At 52.4% G+C, this 15,553-nt stretch overlaps 4 protein-coding genes across 4 annotated transcripts; 2 read left to right on the forward strand and 2 right to left on the reverse strand.

The window, feature by feature from the left end:
• Positions 1-713: 713 nt before the first annotated feature.
• Positions 714-4,183, reverse strand: JCM6883_002937 (uncharacterized protein; the record flags this gene model as incomplete). The annotated part of the gene is made up of 13 exons (XM_076635396.1): positions 714-1,190; positions 1,255-1,352; positions 1,416-1,500; positions 1,567-1,655; positions 1,727-1,948; positions 2,017-2,279; positions 2,348-2,403; positions 2,462-2,532; positions 2,606-2,870; positions 2,939-2,955; positions 3,029-3,298; positions 3,356-3,589; positions 3,652-4,183. 13 exons carry the CDS (start codon positions 4,181-4,183, stop codon positions 714-716), a joined length of 2,679 nt encoding a protein of 892 aa, XP_076484612.1.
• Positions 4,184-4,415: 232 nt separating this feature from the next.
• On the forward strand, positions 4,416-5,800 carry RNY1 (ribonuclease T2; the record flags this gene model as incomplete). Its single annotated transcript, XM_076635397.1, has 5 exons — positions 4,416-4,479; positions 4,568-4,829; positions 4,909-5,348; positions 5,408-5,610; positions 5,672-5,800. The coding sequence occupies 5 exons, from the start codon at positions 4,416-4,418 to the stop codon at positions 5,798-5,800; spliced, it is 1,098 nt and encodes a 365-aa protein (XP_076484613.1).
• A 405-nt stretch (positions 5,801-6,205) lies between these two features.
• JCM6883_002939 (uncharacterized protein) lies at positions 6,206-9,866 on the reverse strand (the record flags this gene model as incomplete). The annotated part of the gene is made up of 7 exons (XM_076635398.1): positions 6,206-6,262; positions 6,322-6,882; positions 6,947-7,234; positions 7,311-7,887; positions 7,957-8,447; positions 8,516-9,609; positions 9,692-9,866. 7 exons carry the CDS (start codon positions 9,864-9,866, stop codon positions 6,206-6,208), a joined length of 3,243 nt encoding a protein of 1,080 aa, XP_076484614.1.
• A 161-nt stretch (positions 9,867-10,027) lies between these two features.
• On the forward strand, positions 10,028-15,459 carry JCM6883_002940 (uncharacterized protein; the record flags this gene model as incomplete). The annotated part of the gene is made up of 9 exons (XM_076635399.1): positions 10,028-10,410; positions 10,485-10,587; positions 10,730-11,068; positions 11,132-11,218; positions 11,285-11,416; positions 11,478-14,940; positions 15,004-15,095; positions 15,160-15,277; positions 15,341-15,459. The coding sequence occupies 9 exons, from the start codon at positions 10,028-10,030 to the stop codon at positions 15,457-15,459; spliced, it is 4,836 nt and encodes a 1,611-aa protein (XP_076484615.1).
• Positions 15,460-15,553: the final 94 nt, after the last annotated feature.

A 15,553-nucleotide genomic window follows, 5' to 3' on the forward strand; every position in this document is an offset into this window, starting at 1 on the left:
TCGGCCGCTGATGCTTGCGCTTTCCTTTGATACGGTACAGAAGGTCAACTGATAGTCAACTACAGGTAAGCCGGAAAACTTCCCTGGCTCTTTTCCGCCGCGAATTCGTTCCTGACATTCTCGCTACGTAGGCCTACTCAAGCGTGGGGTTGCCCTTACTCTCTGTCATTGTACAACCTCGAGCCCTGCCCTTATTCCCCTATTCTGTCTGTCGATACCCCTTCGTTGCTTTCGTTTTCTTTCTCAGACCGAACATCAATTGGGAATTGTCTTGCAAAGTCGTCTTTCTAACGGAATTTGGGAGCAGCCTGACCATGCTCTGGTGGTGTACGTCGCCCAAGAGAGGTAACTCTGGAAGGGCAAACGGGTTGACTCTTCCTCTCGCGAGACTGTTCGAGGGGATCGCGAGATTTGAATTCACAAGGCGGGAGAACAGAAGAATCGAACCATCGAGGACCGTTGCGCCGATGACTCGTTCCGAGAGAAGAGTTGGGGCATCGGGATTACTAAAAGCTTCACCTTCGACTCGACAGAAAGGTAAAGGTCGGAAAAGATGCGCAGCAGAGAGGGATAGCAAAATTAGGGCTACAGGATGAGTATGGCTGGCAGGTCAAAGCGAGGGTATGAGAGCTCAGTGATATATGGAGACCTGGGTAACCGAATGTAGGGACAGAACAAAGTGAAACGAAGCAGGCAAAAAATCCAACAAAATTCTAGTTTCCCTCGTCTTCTTCCATCTCATTCCTCTTTTCCAAACGTTTCATACTAGCATCAGCAGAGGGAGGGGGAGCGAACGTTCGAGAGGCGTTGATGTTGTTGATACCTGTGAGAATTGTGTCGACGAAGGTGTTTCCGGCAGGACTGGGATCGAAGAGGGTTTTGAGGAAGGAATCATAACCTGTTTCAGGAATGTTTCGGAAGAACTCGATGCTCTTGCGAAGTGATTCCCTATTGTGCATGATCGCAGTCGAGTTTCCTTGCCCGTCTCCCAAATTCGAAGCCGCAGTGGAAAGTCGCATCGTGTTGCGAGAGGCGCTCCAACCTTTGAAGGTGAGATCTTGAATGACCGGGACATTATCCTTCCATCCGTGTCGGTGCTTCGGGTGGTCATGCGAAGAAATCGACGGCATGAAGGGATGTTTTGAATCGGGAGGAAGATCAAGAGGAAGTCCCGGGTTGATGGGGTCGTGCTGTGAAAAGCAGCGAGATCGTCAGTGGTGAGCGAGCAGACAAGTAGCGGAAACATCAGCTCACGAAGAAGACCTTCGTTGAAGCATCGAATGAATCATATTTTCTTTTTACGAGGATTGAATCAGCGACGAAGCAAATTGAGTTTGCATAGAGAGTGACCCCTATCGATCGAACGCGGACGATGAGCTCAGTATAGCTCATCAGGAGAGAGTAGAATGACTAACAAGGGTTGTCACCTCCAAAGCCATAATCCTCTCGGAGGTTGGATTTGGCCCACTTCAATAACAATCGGCAAACGTCGCCTACACTCTGTCTCAGAGTACGAAGACCGATCAGCGCTCGTGAATACGAAGTGAGCGAAGTGGAGGGACGAACCTCGGTTCCATTGCTAGTTAGAGCAATGATTCCAGAACCTTCTCCCTCTCGCGTCTTCTTGAAAGTCATGTTGTACTTGTCTTTCAATTCTGTGTACGTCATCGAGAGCAGTCAGTGCCCGTTCAGGCAAGGGGGAGAGGAAGATCGAAAGTCAAGTTACCACCATCGATTGACTTTGAAACCTCTCGAATCTGTTCTCTGAAAGCGGGCGTGACTGCGGAATTGAGCTTGTTTCCGGGTCGAACAGGAGGATTTGAGTCGATATCGAGTTGAGCGCCGGTCTCCAAAAACTCCTCATCCGACATCTGTTGAAGTTGTTCATTCGCAAATTCGTCGAAGTCTTCCGCCGTGATTCCCATATGTTCGAGGTAGTCGTCGAAGGCTGTGGAAAGAATACAGTCAGTCAGGGCACGAGAGTCAGCGAGAAAGCGATGAAGCCAGAGAACTCACTGGGTAGATCAGTCGCGAATTTTATACCGAGCAATTTGAGAATGGCGGTATTGGCCGAGAGAACGTCCTTGATGCGAGACACCGGGAGAGTACCTCGGAGATGTCGAGGGCATGGCATTCGGTGACATTTGTAGGCAGCCTTCGAGAGTTTGAGGAGACGAGAGTGGAATGCGAGAAGAGAAGTATTGTCGTTCGTGACTCCGTTCGTTCCGTCGGAGATCGATATTCCGGCGAACATGAACGCAAGTTGAGAACAGGGCCAGCTGGTAGTGTAGGAGAGTGTCAACTACGTCTAGCGAGAAATCAAAGAGACGGGAGAAGCAAGGCGTACCGATATTTGAACATATTGAGCTGAGGTGAAATCGGTCCAAGATTTAACTTCGAGTTCTGGAGAAGAACTCGTTCTCAGTATGGGTGAGGGCAAGAGAATGAGCGAGTAACTAACCATGACTGGAATCACCTCACCGTTGACTAAACCAATAACCATTTGATCAAGATGATCAATTGAAACGGTTCCTACAGGTCTCGAGAGGAGAGTAAGTATCGAAGCTGACGAGCGTGAAGAAGAGGCGGAGCAGATTGAACGTACCCTCAGAATTCGCGACAAATTCTCGAGCTTGTCGAGCGGTTCCAGAAGCAGGAAGAGATAGCAGAGTTTCTCCTGTTAAACAACTCCTGATCGTTTCCATTCTCTGCTTCTTCGTAGCTCCTCCAACGTTGTTCTCTACCACTTCCGTCGAGACGTACTTTTTTACGATGTGTTTCGATAGCGTTTCTCGTTGCTTGGGGGAGGCATGTCGGTATTGATCGTTCTCCTCTGTGGCAATTCTCACACTCTTCATGACACGCTGTACCTGAAGACCGCAATCACCATTGAGGAATTAGCTAAACATCGGATGAAAAGCGAAACGAAGAAACGGACCATCGCACCACTTTCAGCTTTTCGACCAAAAGAGACAAGTCAGTTTTGCCATGCTACTGATTGTATAGGATAAGGAGGAGCCAAGCGAACCTTTAGATTCCATTCGAAGTTGCTTTTTACTCATTCTCGATGGGGGACGTCCTGCCTTCCATTCCTCCTGTACTCTCTTGACCTCCTCCCAGCTCAATTCTCCACTCTCCTGAGACTCCATGAGTCCTTCGTAGATCTCCACGACCTCGGCCAACCTGGTACCGGTTGTCCCAATCGAGATCTCGTCGGTGAAAGCTCCTGCTTGACGGCGTCGGCAGCGAACCAGGGTGCCATACGAGTAGTTCCTGAGGACGACTTTGACGTGATCGTCTGAGATTCGATAGAAAGTGAGTGGGGCGGAACAAGGGGAAAAGAGAGAGAACTGACCATAGACGATTTTGCGCAACGGTTTCCGGTACTTGTTGATTTCTAGCAGAAACGTCTCGTTCCAACGAGAATTCGTGCGAGGGAAAAGTGCGTCGGCCGCGAGAGACGAGAGAGCCGTTAGGAGTGAAAGTCCTCTGAGTGCGATGTTGTTCATTGAGCTGATCGCTCGTTCGTACGAGGTTGATCGTTGGGTTGGTGGGACGGAAGTTTCGAGACGTTGATTAGTGATGACATCTGTTGGAGTGAATGGTGAGGAGGAGGCGGGGAGATTGTCTGATGAAGATTAATTGATTTACCCAGGTTAAAGTCCTTTTCGTCTACTGTCCCCAGTGTCCTGTGATCCGTTACTAGTTTCCATGCTCCTGGACGGCGAGACGGTTCCAATTGCGTAACGATCAACCCCTTCTTGTCGTTCCCCCTACCTAATCCCATTTCCTCGCCAGCTTCTCGAACGATCGACACGAATTCAGCCTCAGCCAATTCTCTGCCGTTCACTGCTCCCTCTGCGGCGGTGATCGTCTCCTTCACCTTGATCTTCATGTTCTTGCAGAGTTCCTTACGCGCGTCGTCATTCCTCGAGAGATCGTCGGAAATGTTGAAGTAAACGGATTGGGACTCGAGGGAGGGAACGGCAGGTTTTCGTATGACGCGGAGTTTCTGTTGTCTTGGGTCGTATGTGGTCTGAACAGGTGCAAAGGATCTGTTCCTGTTGCTTCTTGGGTGATCACTGTAAGAGAGAGATGGAGTTTGTTCGGGCGGTCCCGAGGAGCGTGTTTGGCGTTTCTGGGGGGGTTCACTCGGTAGTGCTGCTTGTCGTCTTTTAGCCATTGTGCTGTTGCGAGCTGGTATGAGGAGTGAAAGAGGAAGGAAATTGATCTGGAACTACTTCTCGAAACTTCTCTTTCATCTCGTTGCCTTGTCGTTGCATTCGAGGCTTCAAGATCTCTTTCACAGATGAAGCAAGAGGTTTCTGCATGCTAGCACAAGCGTTACAGAGCGATACGAGTAGCGCTGAGTACAGGGGACAGCGCTTTCTGTATCTCTAATTCGCTTGCAATCCATGTTGCTCGAGTGGAGCCTGAGGCTAGCTACTCCGTTCACTATCGCGTTCTTACACATCCAGTGTACGTGGCGGTCAAGCGCTGGCACATCGACAACTGAGGATTGCGAGACCTTTGAGAGCGACCGAAAACGATTTCTTTCGCAAAAAAGGTTCGAAAACTGCTGCAGGGATCGAAAACTTTTCGCTCGCGAGGTTGATTTCGCAAGAAATCAGTGCCCAAGCTCACGCGTCCAAAAAAAATTGGCCTGATAACTGCGACGGCAGCTACGAACAATATTGTGACCAAAGGAGACAGTATACCGACATTCGAGGGAAACTCCAAAAGTACGCTCGCGCGGGATTAGTCGATTACATGGACGTCTACTGGAAGGACTACCAAGGTGACGACGAGTCTTTCTGGGAGCACGAGTGGTACGTCCAATCCTGTCTTCCGTACTTGCTCCTGCGAGTGCCTCGAATCCGAAACTTTCGCTAACTCGTCCGTTGTTAGGGGTAAGCACGGAACCTGTATCTCGACGCTCAACACTACTTGTTATGGCGCCTCGTATACTCCCTACGAAGACCTCGTCGACTACTTCGAGCGAACCGTCGATCTCTTCACCTCTCTTCCGACTTATTCGTGGCTTTCCGCTGCCGGAATCATTCCTTCGACGACGAAAACCTACACATTGGCTCAACTCCAGGCGGTCGCGAAGGAGAACTTCGGCTACGAGGCGGTATGGAACTGTCAGAACGGAGCGTTGAACGAGGTCTGGTGGGGATACGTGTCGAAGGGACCTATCGCAGGGGGACAATTGATTCCGACTTCACCGATCGGGAGCGGTTCAACCTGTCCTGATACGGGTATCCAATATCTTCCGAAGAATAGTACTTCGACCGGTGGCGGAAGCTCGGGAGGTGGTAGCACTGGAACCAAATCTTTCCTCAATGGTAAATCTTCAGCTCGGTCCAGATCGAGATAGGTTACTGACTCTCTTCTCGCGGCTTAGTTCTCGTCGATGGCACCAAAAACGGTTGTTTGATCTCGAATGGGAAATGGTATACGACGGGTACTTGCGCTGGCTACGAGATCACGCCTTCGTCCGATGACTCGTCTTCGTTCACCTTGACGACTTCGAAAGGATCTTGCTCCGTCACTTCGGCTGGAGAGATCTCTTGCGCTGATGGAAATACTGCTGCTGTCTTCTCCAAGGTGAGTTTCCTGTGCGCATCGGCGCGGAAGAGCACTAACTGACATGTTCTTCCCTCTTCAGGATTCGAACAACTACCTCACCTACTCGTCTTCGAGCGACTTCTACGCTCCTCAAGTAGCAACTGGATCGAACCAAGTCATTGTCTCGACGAATGAGGCGGCCGTCGCTCTCAAAATCTCTATTCAGTAAAACCCCTTCGAAGCAGTGGGATCATTCGAGCTCATAACCAGTCTCCCTCTTCGTATCTTCTGTATCATTTGTTCTATCCCCTGTCTGTTCGTTTTGTTTGGAAAAATCCTGAACTTCAATCTCTATGATTCGGGAGGTTCCGTCAAGCGATCTCGAAGAGATGTTGATATCTATGAGATTGAGACATTGCAAATCGGTTCCGCCGATTCAGAGAAGCGCGAAATATCGAAGTCGAAGGTGTAAAAGGACGAGAAAGCGAAAGTCGGAAAATGACGAGAGGGTATTTGCGAGATGAGAGAGGGAATAGGAGGGATGAATGGTACTGATGGAGCTGGGAATAGCTAGTTGATGTGAGCAGGCTCCGGGAAGGAGAGCGGGGGAAGATTACTCACGCATGTTTGAGACTTATTCGTCGTCTGCCGATCGATACAGGTGAACTTCCTGTTCGAGTTTTTGGTTCGCCTGCGACATACGAGAGATCAGTCACGAGTAAGGCAGAGCGGCTATAGCGGAAGACGCACCTCTTCCAGCTCGAGAATTTTTCGCTCGTAATCGTTCTCGACTTCCCGAAGTTTCGCTTGATGCGCGGTGTGGAGAGCCGAAACGTCGACATCCGTCACTGTACCGGTTTGTTGAACAGACTGCGCTTTCTTGAGTTCTTGTTTCGCATCATCCAGTTCCGTCCTTAGTTGTTCTCGGTCCTCATGAATTGCCGACAATTTCGTCTGAAGGTCAGAGAGCGTTTGTTGGAACTCGGTCGCCTTGAGTTGAGCTGAGTTGACGTGACCTTCTTCGATCGAGACGAGTTCGAGAGAATGCATCTTAGACATCGCCTCGATTTGAGCTTGGGCGGATTCTTGAGTTTGTTGGAGCGCGAGTCTGGCATCTTCAAGGTCTTGCTGAGCATCGGCAATCTTCGATTCGAGTTCAGAGATCGCAGAGTTGTCGACAGGTTGAGCGGCGGCAGACGACGCACTTTCTTCAGCTTTTCGGAGGGCGTCTTGAGCGGAGGAAAGTTGCTCGTTGACGTTCGCGAGGGAAGCTTCGAGTTCTCCGACGACGTCCTTGTTCTTCTCGAGATCCTGTAGCAGTCGATCGCACGTCAGTTCTCAGAAGATTCCTGAAAAGAGAGAAAGGAGAACGAACCGCTCGAGCAGTATCAAGTTCCGATTGAATCCCCGCAACTTCTGCCTCACGTTTCTTCGCCTCACCAACCTCGATCGCCTCTTTCGCAAGAGTCAAAGCTTGGATTTCGGCCCCGTGAGCTTCCCTTAATTGGGTAACTGTCGCCTCGGAATCGGTTCTCAATTGGTGCAAGTCGGTTGAATGCTTTTCGTGTAGGGTGGCGACCGCGTCTTGACGTCCGGACGCTAGAGATGATTCGTGTGTCGAGGCGAGGTCCGAGATGATCTGCGAGTGTTTGGCGGCAACGGCCTAGCGAGAGCGCAGAAAGAGACAAGAGTTGTCAACCAGACAGTATCAGCCGAGTAGGGAGACACACTTGACTTACCTCGAGCTCTTGTTGTAGAGATTCGGTCTTCTGCCTCTCCGATTCGAATTCAGCTTTGAGACTCTCGAGCTGATTTTGAACCTCCTCGAATCGTTCCGCCGTTCTTCGCTCAACTTCCGTGTCGACTTGCCGCTTCACCTCCTGCACCTCTTCCTCGTGACTCTTCTTCAGTGTCGACAACGCCTCATCGTGATTCTCCTCCAACTCCTTGACTTTCGCTTCATGCGAGTCTGTCAACTCTGATCGTTCCCTCTCTCCTGCTTGACGCAACTCTCCAACGACGACTTCGTGTTCCTCCTGGAGCTGTCGAAGTTTCTGCTCGGACTCCTCGGCTGAAGCTCCTCCTTGTTGTTGAGCCGTTTTCAACTCCTCAATCTCCTTTTCGAGCTCTTGCAGTCTCGAGGAATGTTGTTCGCCGAGAGTCGAGACCTCATGTGAGTGAGTATCGCGGAGAGTCGAGAGTTCGTCCGAGTGAGTATCGCGGACAGAAGAAAGCTCTTGAGCATGAGTGGAAGAAAGGGATTCGAGATCGTTCGCATGGGAAGATCGAAGTTCTTCCAGTTTGGCGTTGTAAGTCCTAAACTCGAGAGATTGCCTTCAGTGCCTGTATAACGTCATACGACTTATAGAGGAAACGAAGACTCACGCATCAGCATCCCGACATGCGTTCTCGTAGGCTTCTTGAGATCTCCTCTCGATTTCCCCTAGTTTCTTCTCCAACTCTTCCTTCTCTGCCTGCACCTTCTCTGAGGCTTCTCGCACGATCTTCAACTCTCCTTCGAGACTTTCGATTCGCTGGGAGAGCTCGTCCGAGGAAGTTTGAGCAGTTTTGAGGGTTGAAACTTCTGTTCGAAGCGAGTCGAGTTCGGATTCGAGAGTCGATTTCTCCGATCCCAGCGAGCTCAGTTGCGCCTCGAGAGCAGCAATACGTTCATCGGAGCTCGTGGATGATTGTCGAAGGGTGTCAAGCTCGGAAGAGAGGGAAGAATGATCGGTTTCGAGAGAAGAATGTTTCGATTCGAGTTGCGAGTGAGTAGCGGAAACGAATTCGAGTTGAGTAGAAGTCGAAGAGAGGGTTTCTTGTAGTTGGGAGAGCTGGGATTCGAGGTGTTGAATTTGGGATTCGAGGCCGGTGACCTGACAAACCGAGGGAAATCCACGTTCAGTCGCTATGAAGGAGAGAAAACAGTGGAAAGAGGACTAACCTTGGTTTGTTGTTCCTCGCTCCGAGCTTCATGTGTACTATTCGCCTCCGATAATTCCTTCTCTCTCGTCTCGACCACCTTTCTCAGCTCCTCGAGCTCTTTCGCCTTTTCCTCCCTTAACGAATCGAGTTCTCCCTTCAACGACGATAATTCCGCTTCCTTCTCCTCAAGAGCCTTCTTCGTAGCTGCGGATGTTGCTGATGCCGCCGCCGAAGAAGGAGGTGCCGCACGAGTAGCACTTCCCGAAGTCGATGAAGCCAAACTACGAATCGGGCGAGTCCCCGTCGTTGAACTCGCGAGTCTCGAGGTCGAAGAGGAAGCGAGGGGTTTCTTAACTGCCGCAGCGGAGGAGGTAGGAAGTGGGGGAGGACCGGATCGAGATGAAGCGAGAGGACGGGAAGTCGAAGCTGATCCATTCGAGAGGGAACTTCCGGGACGTGGGGCTACCGAGGGACGTGCTGCGGTTCGTGGTGCTGACGTAGATGAGGAAGTCGAGGAAGCGAGTGGTCGTCGGGCTGCTGGAGCGGCTGCTCCTCCAGTTCGAGAGGTTCCGTTCGAGAGAGTCGACGAGGTTCTCGCACCGGTCGGAGGAGGAGGACCATTCCCTGCAGTACCGGTAGCACGGGAAGCGAGGCCTCCGACTCGCGGTTTCGAAGTATCGACGACACCTCCCGCAGGTCTCGAACTGGTCGAACTCGAAAGGGAAGAACGAACGGGAGGTTTCGTCGCAGTCGTGACGGAGGAAGGTCTACGGACTCCATTAGTCGTTGTCGATGATGCGACGGAAGGTCTGCCGGTTCCGAGAGGTTTCCGGGCGAGAGAGGAAGAAGAAGAGGAGGGAACGGGAGGTTTTGCAAGTGAAGGTTTGCGAGACGCGGAAGTTTTCGGAGTCGCACCGGCCGTGATGGGAGCTCTGACTTTAGGTGGCGCCGAGGGGGCAGAGGGAGCGGGAACTTCTTTAGAATCGTTCGAAGTTGGGTCCTTCAAGGGAGATTCTTCTTGAACGATTGGAACTGGCGGAGGAGCGACGGATTCTTCGAGCTGCTCTGTGCGTGGTTCATCAGCTTCGATAGTTGGTGCCTCTTGGTCTAAGGCTGTGCGTTGTCGCGACCAGAGAGCTCGAGAGTCAGCTCATCCATGATCCAACACGACCAAAAAGAAGAGGCATCTACTGACCGACTGGTTCTGTTCCCGCTGTGTCTTCGTTGCCATTACTATCAATAGCCTCTGGCGCGTCTTCTCCACGCTCTGCTTCATCGTGATTGACGAGTTGAGCGACGGGAGTTGATTCTGAGTCTGTTGTTTCGACTTGTTCAATCAATTGCGAGCGGTCTTCGGCGGGGTCTTCCATCTTGTTCGAGCTTGTGACCAGTCGGGGGCTTATCGAGGACGAACAGCAAGAAGAGTCGTGTTATGAGACTGAAACGTGTCAAAGTCGTTTCGCGGCGAAGTTGTTCTCCTCTTCTCTTCATCATTCCTCGACTTTCGACTATTCAAGAGAGGTCACAAACTATGGCTCCACCCCTCATGTCATTCGGCCGTACCTCGGTCGTCGGCTGGAGCCCTTCAACCTCTAGTCATTCTTCCCCTTCCTCCTCCTCCTCTTCTACATCTCCTCTCCTCGCGACGGGTACCGTCAGTGGTGCTCTCGATGACTCTTTCTCCTCCGAATCACTCCTCGAGTTATGGGAACCGTTCGAATCGACCTCGAATGAAGTAGCGTCACTAGAACCGATCGCTCGCGTCTCGGCTCCAGCTAGATTCAATCGTATCGCATGGGGTAGTCACGGGATTAATAGTCAGGAGAGGCCATTGGGGATCATTGCAGGTGGACTGGAGAACGGAAACGTCGCTCTTTGGGATCCTTCGATTGCACTTTATCACCAGGGACACGAGTACGTTTCACAATCACCTCTCTCCTCGCCCCTTTACGCTCCGGGCTGACACGGATTCTGTCGCGATTGAGTAGTCCTTTGATCTCGAGATTCGAAACTCATTCGGGACCGGTGCGAGGATTGGATTTCAGTTCGGCACAATCAAACTTTTTGGCGAGTGGTGCTACAAACGGTGAAGTAAGTCTACCTCCAGCTCTCTCCGTATCACCGTAGAAGTCATCAACTAACATTGTGCTGCCTCGCAACCCCCCTTCGTCCTCCTTTCTCTATTTCCCCACTTGTCCCCTTTTCCGTCCTCTCCCTCGTTCTACGCTACTAGATCTTCATCTACGACCTCTCCACCCCTAACACCAAGCCCTTCTCCCCCGGCCCTCGTTCCCGCTCCCTCGACACGATCACTTCTCTCTCGTGGAACCCTTCAGTCGTTCACATTCTCGCATCCGGTTCAAACTCGGGTTACACCGTCGTATGGGATCTCAAATCGAAGAGGGAAATCACGGCGTTGAGTTATGCTGGAGCGGGCCCGACGGGATTGGGAGCGGCTGGGTTTGGTGCGTTTGGAGGAGGCGCGGGAGGAGTGTTCGGTGGAGGGTCGAACGGAGCGAGCGGAGTGGGAGGATTGGGTGGAGTCAGTAGCGTCAAATGGCATCCGGAGAACGTGAGTCTCGTTCTCAACGAAGACTAAGCGAAGATCGAGCTGATGGGTTTCTGTTTGAGACAGCCGACGAAACTCGTTACTGCTTCAGATGACGATCATTCGCCCGTGATTCTTCTCTGGGATCTTAGGAATTGGAAAGAACCCGAGCGAGTACGTCAAGTCTTTCATGCTGATTCTACTGATAGAAACTCATCTGCCTTACTCGCGAAATTACAGGTTCTTCGAGGTCACGAAAAGGGAATTCTTTCGGTCGCATGGTGCAAGGACGATTCGGATCTCATCATCTCGAGTGGAAAAGATGGTCGGACGATCGCATGGGGTGCTTCGACTGGCGAAATCGTTGCCGAGGTGAGTCGGTTCTCCTTCAACTGTATCCGAGCATAGTTGGGAACATTCCGTCTTCCATCAGGTTGCTCCATCGACGAACTGGGCCTTCGACACGGCGTTCTGTCCTCGCAACCCTTCGATCATCAGCACTGCTTCTCTCGACGGAACCGTCTCTCTTCACTCTCTCCAATCGACAAACGTCACTTCCGACCCTTCCACCTCTACCTCTTCCCAATCCACCGCGAATCCTTCGAACCCCTTCGATTCCTCCTCCGTATTCGAACAAGCGATCTCTGCGAACGCCGCGAATTACCCCACGAAATCTCTCACTCTTACTCCGAAATGGTTGAAACGTCCCGCTTCCGTCGCTTTCGGATTCGGAGGTAAACTCGTTCACATTCACCACGATCGACTACCTCCGACTTCGGGAGGAGGATATTCTCTCCCCAAAGTCGAAATCAAGAAATTCGTTGCTTCCCCTCCGGTCGTCGAACGCGCACAAAAACTCGAACAAGCTTCAACTGGACAACTCGAAGGTGGACTCGCTGCGTTCTGCGATCAACGTACGGAGGAACTCGAAAGAGAAGGAGGAGAGGCTCAGAGGGGAGAAGTCGAGAGTTGGAAATTACTCAAAACTTTGTTCCATGCGGCGGCTGGGGGACAAGCGAGTCAGAATAGGGAACAATTGATCGAGTTGCTTGGGTACGATAAAGAGGGAGTTAAGGAAAGGATCGATCAAGTCGTCGCGAAGTTCTCGAAAGATGGAAAAACGTTCTTCTCGAACACTCCTACCCCTCAACAACCGCAACAACACGAATCGAGCGAGCAACAAGATCCAGAGATCCCGGATTCGTCTCCTCAAGATTCGTTCGCCCCTTCTCAGGAGAATGGAACGAACGATGGACCAAGTCTCTTCGGCGACGATCAAGGTGGAGACGACTTCTTCTCGCAAATCGGAGCAGGAGGAGGAGGAGGAGGAGGGGCTGGACAACAGAGTCGATTGTCGGCATTACCGGAACGACTCTTGGCGAAAGAAGGAGGTTCGTCCCTCGACGGATACAACAGCGCCGCCGCGACGATCGGTTCAGCCTCGAGTATCGCGAGTCTCAACTTGAAACCCTCGACTTTCAAAATGTACAACCCTTCCTCGACCTCGAAGAGTGGAAGTGAAGACGTCGATAGGCTCATCACGCAAGCTCTCGTCATTGGGGATTTCACCTCTGCCGTTTCCCTCGCTCTCGCGACTGATCGATTCGCCGACGCTCTCCTCTTCGCTCTTCGTGGCGGATCTGAGCTCCTCGCTCAGACTCAGTCGACCTATTTCGCTCGTGCTCAACAGAACTCTCCGAACTCTGGATCGGCCGCTTACCTTCGAATTCTCGAATCAATCACGATGAACGATCTCTCCGATATCGTTCAGAATGCCGACCTCGCGGATTGGGTCGAAGTATTCGTCCTTCTCTGCACGTTTGCCGCTCAGGAGGAGGAGTTCGGTTCCCTCGTAGAAGCACTCGGTCAGCGACTCGAATACCAATTCCAACTCGTTCGAGGTAGCCCCGATCCTTCTCAGGCCGATGAATGGAGGAAGAACGCGATTTTGTGTTACCTCGCCGCGGGTAAACTCGAAAAGGTTGTCGGAGTTTGGGTCGGTCAAATGAAGGAGGAGGAAGAAGCGTTGAAATCTCGTCTCGGAGGAAACGCCTCTGCTTCAGCGAGTTTCGAAGCTCACGCTCGAGCTCTTCAAGACTTCGTCGAGAAAGTTCAAGTCTTCCAACACGCGGTCGGCTACGTCGATGTCGATCTTCAGACTCCGACTCAATCGACAACGGCGGCCGATTTGGGAGCTCGGACTTACAAATTGGCGAGTCTGTACGAACGTTACGTCGAATACGCCGAACTCCTCGCCGAACAAGGTCTCACTCAACTCGCGCTCAAGTACATCAACTTGACTCCTCCCGACTTCGAAGGAACGAAACCTGAAGCGAGTGGACCTGCTCTCGCTCGAGAGAGGCTTGTCAAGGCGAGTGGCGTTCAAGCTCGCAGCTACGGAACTCGTCAACAACAACCCGTCGCAGGTCGATACGGAGCGAATCCCGGATACGGAGGCGCAGCAACGACTCAACAAACGAATCTCGCAAGTTCGACTCGATCCGCTTACAACCCTTACTCTGCTCCTCCTGTTGCTGCAGCACCTGCTCCTTCGTCATACAATCCCTATGGCGCTCCCGCTCCTTCGACAATTCAACCCGCCGCCGTCGCTCCTTCGCCCTACGCTCCTCAAACCTCGAACCCTTACGCCCCTGTACAACCGACCGCAGCCGATAACCCTTACGCTCCTCCTCCTCCCGTCGCTGGAACGTCGTCGATCGCACCGAACCCTTACGCGGCGAAACCCGTCTCGAGCATTCCAGCGCCCTCTTCTTCTGCACCAACGTTCCCTTCGCAAGCTCAAGGAGCTGTCAACGATCCTTACGCCCCAACTGGTACTCCCGGATCTGGTCTCCCCGCTCCTCCCGCGATCCGAGAAGCGTCTCCCAATTTCGCAAGTCGTCAACCCGCTCCTGCGACGGCACCTCCTCCTCCTCGAGCTAAGCCCGATCAAGGCTGGAACGATGCACCGATTCTCTCTCGCAAGTCGACCCCGGGAGCTGGAGCGACTTCGGCTTCGTCGAGCAAAATACAAGCGATCACGAGTCCTTTCCCGAATATGCCCTCTGCTCCCGCCGCCGGACCTTACGGAGGATACGGTGCTCAACCTGGTCAAGCGGTCCCTCCTCCTCCTCCGAGTCGTGGATCGAACAGAACTCCAGCTCCGCCTTCGTCAATCGCTCCTCCTCCGATGACTGGATCTCGTTTCGTCCCTCCTCCTCCTCCTTCCGCTTCGACTTCCGCGCCGCCTCCAGTTCAGCAACAACAACAGCAACAGCCAATTTCCGCGCCTCCTCCCCCTCAACAAACGAATTACGCCCCTCCTCCGCCAAAAATGAACTCGAACTACGCCCCTCCTCCTCCTTCTGGTTCTTCCGTACCTTCTCCCTACGCGCCTCCTCCACCAGTCAATGGTCAACAAGCTCCTCCGCCTCAACGAAGTGGTTTCCCAGCTGCGCCTCCTCCGAGAAGCGGAACTCCCGGAAACGGGAACGCTTTCCGACCTCCTCCTCCTCCTGGACCACCTCGGTCGACCGCGACGCCTCCTCCTGGAGCACCAAACTTCCCTCGACCTCCTTCAGCCGGTGCAAATCGCTCAGCGTTCCCCCCTCCAATGACCGCGAACAATTCGATTCCTCCCGTACCTCCTCAACACTTCCAGCCTCAGGGTCAAGCTCAGTCGAGACCTCCTCCCCCTCCTCAGCAAGTACAAGGTCAATCTCCTGCTCCAACTCAGTCTCAGTTCGCTCCCGCGCCTCCCCCTCCTCAATCGATGCGTCCGCCTCAACCCTCGAACGGATCTGTCGCTCCTCCTCCTCCTTCGATGAACGGTCCTCCTCCTCCTCCTCCCGCTGCTGCCATGCAAGCGAGACCTGAACCGCCAAAGTTGCAGTATCGTGAGTCGATGAGAAGTTACTCGGATTCTGCCTCTTACTGATCCGTTCGCCTTTCTCTTGCAGCTCCCGGAGATCGAACGCACATCTCTGAGAAGAACCGACCAATCTTCGATATTCTCACGCTCGAACTTCGAAGGTTGAGGCAAACAACTCCCGTAAGTTTCCTATCTCCTTCATTCGTCTCTGCTTCCGAGCTTAGTCAATCTCTCGTTTGAATAGCCTCAACAAGCGAAAATGATCAACGAGACTGAGAAACGGTTGAACATGCTCTTCGACTTGATCAACTGCGAGGCCCTCTCGGAACCTTCGACTGAGAAAGTGTTGGAGATCTGCCAAGGTATGTTGTCTCTCCTTTCACTCATTGCCCACTGTCTCTAATCACGCCCTCCTCTTGTTACAGCTATCGAAAGTCGCAACCAACCCCTCGCGCTGGATCTACATCTCGCTTTGCTCACGACTTCGAACGACGTAGCGCCTTTCCAAGCCGCTCTCAAGCTAGTCATCCAACGCCTCTCGTAGTCGCAGTAGTACTCAAATCGTCTTGACTATACCCCTTGCTACACCTAGTTAGCTCTCTCCCTTCCGCCCTCTCTTGTCGCTTGATGAATCGAAG

The sequence above is a fragment of the Sporobolomyces salmoneus genome (genome assembly GCF_050403485.1).
Source record: "Sporobolomyces salmoneus JCM6883 DNA, S_salmoneus_JCM6883_v1_ctg98, whole genome shotgun sequence".
NCBI classification, from domain to species: Eukaryota; Fungi; Basidiomycota; class Microbotryomycetes; order Sporidiobolales; family Sporidiobolaceae; genus Sporobolomyces; species Sporobolomyces salmoneus.